At 43.6% G+C, this 7,999-nt stretch overlaps 2 protein-coding genes across 4 annotated transcripts; both read right to left on the reverse strand.

Annotated features, from left to right (window-relative positions):
- Nucleotides 1–704: 704 nt before the first annotated feature.
- Nucleotides 705–3,505, reverse strand: LOC123080921 (F-box/FBD/LRR-repeat protein At5g56420). 3 transcript variants are annotated; one of them, XM_044503868.1, is made up of 5 exons: nucleotides 3,267–3,495; nucleotides 1,856–2,350; nucleotides 1,512–1,684; nucleotides 1,243–1,398; nucleotides 705–1,144 (listed from the first exon to the last, which is right to left on the reverse strand). In XM_044503868.1, the coding sequence occupies exons 2-5, from the start codon at nucleotides 2,337–2,339 to the stop codon at nucleotides 866–868; spliced, it is 1,092 nt and encodes a 363-aa protein (XP_044359803.1). In that variant the 5' UTR covers nucleotides 2,340–2,350; nucleotides 3,267–3,495; the 3' UTR covers nucleotides 705–865. The 3 variants fall into 3 exon arrangements, with proteins under 3 accessions (XP_044359803.1, XP_044359802.1, XP_044359801.1); XM_044503867.1 differs by having other exon boundaries at nucleotides 1,512–2,345; nucleotides 3,267–3,505; XM_044503866.1 differs by having other exon boundaries at nucleotides 1,512–2,350.
- Nucleotides 3,506–4,492: 987 nt separating this feature from the next.
- LOC123080922 (uncharacterized) lies at nucleotides 4,493–6,257 on the reverse strand. The gene is made up of 6 exons (XM_044503869.1): nucleotides 5,928–6,257; nucleotides 5,479–5,562; nucleotides 5,343–5,382; nucleotides 5,168–5,236; nucleotides 4,928–5,037; nucleotides 4,493–4,827 (listed from the first exon to the last, which is right to left on the reverse strand). The coding sequence occupies exons 1-6, from the start codon at nucleotides 6,161–6,163 to the stop codon at nucleotides 4,692–4,694; spliced, it is 675 nt and encodes a 224-aa protein (XP_044359804.1). The 5' UTR covers nucleotides 6,164–6,257; the 3' UTR covers nucleotides 4,493–4,691.
- Nucleotides 6,258–7,999: the final 1,742 nt, after the last annotated feature.

Below are 7,999 nucleotides of genomic sequence, written 5' to 3' on the forward strand. Positions count from 1 at the left end.
GAACATGTGGTGGCCTGGTGGGCATCCACACACTACATGGTGCATCCTCTACCACCGCACTCCCCTATGTGCTCACACGCCGCGCTGCCACGGTTGTGTGCATCATCATCGCGTAGAGGAACAACAACACGACCTTTCTGTCTGTGGCTGAATGAAAGAACGACGGCGACTTCTGTCGCGGAGGATGGCGCCCCCGGTCCCTGGCGTGCAAAAAGAACATCGGCGGGGAGTCGGCGGCGCATAGCCGCACGGAGGGACGGCCACGGGGGTCGCGGATGATGGTGCCCCCGGTCCCCGGTGAGCAGAGGAAAAGCGGCGGCGGGTCGGCGGCACATCGGCCCGTCCCCCCTGTGGCGGAGGTGCTGCTCGGCCGCCGGCGTCAGCCGGGGGCGTGCTGCAGGCTCTGCTCACGGCGGCATGTCAGCCCCAGAAAAGCGGAGGGTGTCGGGGCCGTGAAGGGGCCGAGCGGCGTCGAGCGCCCGCGAGGGCAGGCGCGGCGGCGGGGTCAGGCGCGGGGCGGCGAGGGCAGTCGCGGGGCGGGGCGGCGAGGGCAGGCGCGGCGGCGTCGGTTGGGCAGAGAACAGGGGCGTGGGGGCATGGGGCGTGCGGGAATGCGGGATTGCATTTTTTTAAGAGAGTTTCGCTCTGAGGAACAGCAGTGGCAGCTTGTGTGCGTGGGTTGCAGAATGGAATGGAGTGTTTCATATCGAGAACGCTTGCTGATACGACATCAAGTATTCCCACCGAATTTCCTCAACAAAATGCACTACATGCTAGTCCTAGATGGTACACTCACATAAACAAAGCCAAGATAGTTCTACCCAGCAGCAAATTACATCGGCAAACGGTTGCGGGAGCAAGCTTATCAAAATGTGACAATGACCTTGGCCCTGGTAGACGCCCTCGGCAGAGCTAATAGCTTGGCAAGAACCATGCTACATTCCATTTCACCCTTCCAGTCTATCTTCAGTTCTTCTAAAGCTGGTGCCCAGCTTAGTAGCTTTGCCACGAAATCAACTTCGCAGTCCAGACCCCCGAAATGGTTCACACTAGCCATTACGAGATGGTCCATTTGCAATTGCAGGTTAAGTCCTTGAATGCCCACCTGATCCTCATCCCGACCAAGGATGCTCCAAGGAAAACTCTGCATTTTTTTTCACAACTCGTTAGCCATAAACACAACGAACAAACATGGATCAGGTGATCGAACAAGGGGGGAGAGTTTACTGGAGGCATACTTACCCACATCTCAAGCTTCTTTAAGTTAGGGGCGTTCTGAAACAATGAACATGCAGTCAAGACTTGCCTCTGACCCCACAAGCATATCATAATACGAACACTCTCCAGGTGAGTAGACACGGCAGGGAGCTTCGTATGTATGCATCCTTTTGATAGATACTGCAACAATAAAATAATAATAATAATAATAATAATAATAATAATAGATGGCAACACAGATTAGTCAGAGGCAGAAGAAGGCCATAGTAATGCTGGAGATAATAATAGCTCACCTTTAGGAAAAAACCATTAATTGTAAGTGTTTCAATGACACTTAGGCTACCCAAGGACTGCTTGACATAGCTTTCCTTGTCATGCGCAATTGGAACAGATTGATACGCTTTATCAAGAGAGAGAAAGGCCACCTCCAGATTAGGTGCGTCCAACTTAATGTCCTCAAAATCCCCTTCAACATAAAGATAATCCAGTTTAGGAGCCTTAATGTTTAGACGGTTGATGCCCTCAAAAGAATCTAATATCAAATCAGTCAGTGCGGGGCAGAACGAGATCAAATTTTGGATATCCTTGTCTGTGGAGGAGAAGAGTTTCAGGGTGAGGTCAGTTAGGCTCTTGAAACCTTGGAATGCCCGAGGCAAGCTGATGATGCAGTTTTCTAGGTGCAGATACTCCAGATCACCAATAGAAAAGAGGCACGAGGGAATCTTATACCTTGGCCCCGAGTTCAACTTGATTATAACTGATTTTGGTGATTTCCTTGACAGCATGATCATCCACCTACCGAACTCATCATGGTAATTTTTGTTACCTGAAATATCAAACTCCTCTATTGTTCCCTTGTGAAGTAATAGCACCATATCGACTAACGTAACGAACTTGGTTCTTGCAAGATTTCCATCGCACAGAGATATTACTGGCATGTCAGTCCATGCATCCCTCCAAATACTTGATAAGGTACTAGTCCTAACCGCTTCTTCGACATTCAAACGTGAGAGGATGTCGCCCTTTATCTCTGGAGGTAGATTGCTAAGTCTGTCTGTACTCACAACTGATGCAGCTTCCGCCCTGGCCTTTTTACAGGTACTCATTGCTTCAGAATCCATATTAAACTGTCCTAGAATTTCCGGAAGACAGGGAGCCTAAATTAGCGTGCAGTCTACCACATGTCACTAAAAAAGTAAAAATACAATACACGCAAAAAATCAAATTGTGCACTGAGTAGTAGCTTGTTCCTAGCAAAACAACAAATAACCAACAACCAAGAGATGGGAATTTAGGGAGAAGTGCGGACAGTATGTTTCTATGCGTTGCTATGATTATCATTTGACATGTGTTACAAGACCTAGCTAATTTGTGATCTTGAAGAGTAAACATGTACCAGGCTGCAAGATGGAAAGGGGCTTCTTTTGTTGAATACATGTGCCATCATTTGAGGAAGAGGTGATTAAACTTGTGCCGATTGGACAAACAATTTAGGGTATATAATTGAGATGCCGTCAGCGTGGCCAAATGATCAAATGCAAGTCTAGTTGAGGATAGAGTCAATTTACCCCATACCATAACCGGCCCTCTTTTCTTAACCTAGATGTGGACTTGCACCCAAATTATTCAGGAGCAACACGTGTTCAGTTCCAACATTCACTCTAAGCATGATCGAGACGTACTAACGTAAATCCGTGTACTAAATACTATAGTGCGTACTACTCCCTCCGTTCCTAAATATAAGTCTTTGTAGAGATTTCAGTATTAACCACATACGGATGAATCTAGATGCATTTTAGAGTATAGATTCACTCATTTTGCTCCGTATGTGGTCCATAGTGGAACCTTTCCAAAGACTTATATTTAGGAACGGAGGGAGTAGGTTCCGACTGAAAATTAACCAGTATTACTATTTCTTAGCGAATGAAAGAAGCTAGTCGTCATTACTCACGGAGGAAGCATGTTTCGATACTTGATGAATCCACAGCAAACCGGTCTCGAATTTCAAATACGCAGTAAGAATCTAGCGGACAGGGGGCAAAGCGGACCTACGGAGGGCCGGAGAACGGAGAAAGGCGGCGCCGCCCGCCCGCTGCGGCCTTGGACGCTGCCGCCGGGACGGAGCGCGGAGGCCAGAGGGGCACGGAACGAAGGCAGCACGCCGGATGCCTCCGCCGCCGCGCCGCCGGCCGCCGCGGCCGTGCCGTGTCTAGGGTTCCAATTTAGCGGAGGAAACGCCGAAGTGGTCTGCGACTCCCTCCGCCACCCGAGCGCACTTTGGGCGGCCCAGAGCGGGCGCCCCTTTTTTCTTTTCATTTTTCCGTTTTTCTTCTCTCTTTTTGTTTTCGTACGTACATCATTAAAAATCGTTTGGGATTTACAAAACAATCGATCCCAAATGTTTGGATGTTTGAATTACAAAAAACTGTTTTATGAATTTGGTAAAAATCATTTGAATTGCAAAAATGTTCACAAACTCGATTTTTTTATATATTTTAAAAAACTTCACAAATTTTAAAAATATACCCGGGTTTAACAAAATTGTACATGAATTTGAAAAAAATCAGGTTTTTACAAATGTTCAAGAATTTGAAAAATGATCCCGCATTTCCATGAATCTAAAAAATGTTCTAAGGGTTTTAAAAATTATTCACAAATCTGAAAATTTTATTCCTCCATTTTTTAAATGTTCACAAATTTGAAAATGGTCCTAGATTTCAATAAATGTTAAAATCATAAATGTTTGTGAATTGGAAAAATGTTCCTGGATTTCAAACAATATTCGTGAATTTTAAAATTGTTCCCGTATTTAAAACAACATTTCAAATTTCAATAAATATTCACAAATTTTGAAATTGTTCCCATATGGAAAAAAGGAAAACCACAAATGAAACAAGAAAAAACAAAATATAAAAACACAAGAGTAAAAAATTACCCGATCTATATAGAACCTTGTCAAAACCGGAAGGGAAGTGTCCTTAAACAGTTCTACCGATGACTAAAATGGGTCGACCCAGATAAGAGAGGATGCGACGCGGGGGTACGCGTTACATGTCTATCCACCGAGCTACACACTAAAATGGTCATGATTGTCTCACTTCACCAGGTTTTCGAGCTCCAATGACGTGCTTGTTTGCTCTTCTGCTTCCCTTGACCTTCCTCTTCACCCTCGCCTTTCGTCTATGGTGCCTATAAGCTAGTCTTTGGTTACCCTTAATTCGCAATAGCAACCTTCGAGTTTCACAGCTTCATGATTGATGTAAGCTATACCGAGAAGACCAACACAATGTTTTTTTCTCTTCTTTTGACTTTTTTCTCAATACATCATGATAAATGGCATTACAATAATTTTGGAGTACACAATATATCTATTTTTACTTTTGTTTTTTTGTCTATGGAAATGGATCCCAAAACCTCCAACCACCTAGATAGGAGTATTCGGAGTAGAATGAAACCAAATCATAGCGACTAAATCATGGGGTGGGGTCTTTGCCGAAGCCCATGAGAACATGAGTGAGCAGCATGGCTCCCCGGCGGCTCGTCTGCGCCAGCCGTCCCAACAACGGGAAGCTCACCGTCTCCCTGTTCTTGAGAGGCTTCTTGTCCCACCTGCATATGCATTATAACAATTAACACACTAACTAGCTAGATGGTAGCATCTCGATGATTAGGTTTGGTGACAGAAAACATCGAGCTTGTTGTAGCTTACCAGTCCTGGTGCCTGACGACCTTGCCATCCTCAACGTCGAGTGTGATGAGGGACTCTAGGTCAACATCCTTGCCAAAGACCTTGTAGTGTTGCTTGTTGTCTATCAGTATCTGCAGTCATGCACCACCCATTGTATTGATATTCCGATCACGTTTGTAAAGTATGTTCATCGTTACTATACAAAGTATATGCGTGGCTACGATCGAATGCAGAAGGGTGATGTCCAAATGAGTTGATTACCTGGGATTTCCCCGGTCCGGTCGCGTTTTCCTTTATCGTGTACTCTACGATCTTGGACTCACCGAATACCTGACGACGCACGAGTCTTTGGATTAGTTTATGCAATAACATCGAATGTATATCAAAAAGAAAGAATAAACACCCATGAATAAAGCATATGAAGGTGCATATGTACCTTAGGCATCGTGTAGAAGGCTGATTTGATCTGCTTGACGCTGCGATCAGATCGAACAGAATTCGATTAAAGAAGGCACATGGATGATGGATCATATGGAGAAGAAATTCAGGCAACAACAAACTCAATTGCATACCCATGGGCACGCATAAGCGGGTCCTCGAACGTGGCATTGGGCGCGTACATCTCGAAGTCCCGTGCCGTGGCGCATGATCCGTATCTGCGGTGATTTGCCATGAGCGCCGCGGTGAAAGACTATTGAAAAAATTACATAACTACGGAATGATTCGAAAAATAGTGGAGCTGGATAATTATGTAGGTATATATATATATACTCCCAAGTTCATTGGAGAGATAAATCAATTAGCAATTACTCGTATTTGACCGTGCATGGTGAATTGCTTGCTCAACTTAACTGAACAATGAGCAATTATCAATTACAGTAGCAATTTGGCAGTGCAAGCTGAACTTTTGCGTTTCTGACATTGAATCGAAGCGTATAAATAAAGTTAAGCTGGGACGCATGGACAACACAAGCAGAGCAATAGAGCAGAGCAGAGGTTGATTTGAGCAGTTAGTAGTTACATGTTGAGGAGATGCGGCATGATGCGCTCGGACACGCCCCCGCCCGCCGCCGCCTGCGTCGACGCCTTCGCTCCCGCGGCCGCCGCCATGCCTGCCGTCGTCGAGAGCGATCTCTGCCTCGCGGGCGCGAGGGCAGCAGAAGCAGCGGCTGCGCGGAGGAAGAGGGCAGACGGGGCGGACGGCAGGAGCAGTCGCAGTCGGGAGGCGGAGGTGGCGCAGAGAGCGGGGGATGGCATGCGATGCGAGCAGACGCGCGCGCGGTGGTGAGGAGAGAAGGCGAAACAGGGGAGGGTACCTTGGCTAGCTAGTTGTAGACGAAAGGGAAAGGGTGGAGTTGAAATGTACTAGTTGCAGTAGCAGAGCCGCGTCCGTTCCTTGGTTGACGGCGTGCGCGGCGGAGGACGGCGCCACGTCGGCCGGCCGATCTGGTGGCGGGCACCGCCTCCACGACGCCGAGCGGCCACGGCCAACCTCGTGTTCGGGCCTATCAGCTCGCTGACCGGGGGTTCTCAAGGCCTACTAATAACAGGTGCATCCCATTCAATTAAGCTGCGCTTTAGCTCGCTAGGCCTGGCATAATTTCATGTTTTTTTGCTTTCTTTTTTTCGTTTGTACTTCCAAATATACTAAATAAATATATTACAAGCAACACTTTCCATACAAATATTTGAAAATATATTAACGTAGCATTTGAAAAAATGTTAAATTTGTATAAAGAAAAAATGTTTCCCATGTATACACAAATTTTAGAATGTGTGTGAAAAAAAGTTGATTATATAATTAAAAAATGTTTATCAAGCCTTTGAAAAATGTTGAATAAGTATATGAATTTTCTTAATCAAGCATTTGAAAAAGGGTTTAACGTTTATAGACAAGGTGTTGACCATGTATTCAAAAAGTATTTAACATGTATTTAGAAAATCTTAAGCAAACATTTAAAAATGTTAAATGTGTATTAAAAAAATCTTGACCATGTAATCAAAAAAGTCAATGTTGTATTGAAGTAAAAAATGTTAAACTTGAATTTGAAACATTGTAATCAAGCAACAAGCGTTAAATTTATATAGGAAAATTGTAGACCATGTATTAAAAATTAGTTGATCTTTCATTTTCAAAAATGTCCATCATGCATTTGAAAAAAAATGTGTATAGAAAAAATGTTGACTATGCATTAAAATGTTAATCTTGAATTAAATCTTTTTAATTAAGTATTTTAAGATTTTAAAAATGTGTATAAAAATATTGACCATGTATTCTATAAATGTTGAACTTGTATTGAAAAATATTAATCTTTTACTTAAAGCGTGTATAGAAAAATGTTGACCATATATTCATAGACCGAGGAAGAAACAAAGAAAAAGATACAATAATGATGAAAACCAACAAAGAAAGAAAATAAAAACGAAGATAGAAAACCAGAAGTGAAAGAAAAGCAAAAACCCATCAAAACCAAGAAAGAAACAAAGAAATACAAGAAAAGGCAGTGAAATCTGTGAAAAACAAAGAAAACAGGTGGAAAATAACGTAGGATTGAAGAAAACCGTTCAAGAAATAGAGAAAACCGAGAAAAAGGAAACGAAAAGGGAAAAACCCTGGAAGAAACCACCATGAGCGATCATCTCGATCGGAAAACAACAAACGAAAAAACAGATGAAAAACGGGACACCCTAGTTCTGTAGCGGGTGTGAAAATGTGTCAGGCGAGACAGAAGAAACACCCGCTATAAACAAGATACAGCCTTTGCGGCGCCTATACCTCGCTTCAGGTTGGAGCGCTCGCCTCAAGCGCATACGCGAATGGTCCGGCCAAGCGCGGGGGGCATGAAGCTCTCATTTTTTCGCGTTTTTGGTTTTTGTGTTCTGTTTTCATTTTTTACTTTTATTTATATTTACAAATATATATAAAAAATTAATGTTAATCAAGCATTTAGAAATGTTAAACATGTATAAAAAATGCTTCTAATGCATAAAAAATGCAGAATGTTTATGAGAAAAGTTGACATCAATATATACGTTTGAAAGTAATCATGTAATGGAAAAATGTTAACACGTATGTAAAAAGATATTTTTAAT

Source organism: Triticum aestivum, chromosome 3D, assembly GCF_018294505.1.
Source record: "Triticum aestivum cultivar Chinese Spring chromosome 3D, IWGSC CS RefSeq v2.1, whole genome shotgun sequence".
Classification (NCBI taxonomy): Eukaryota; Viridiplantae; Streptophyta; class Magnoliopsida; order Poales; family Poaceae; genus Triticum; species Triticum aestivum.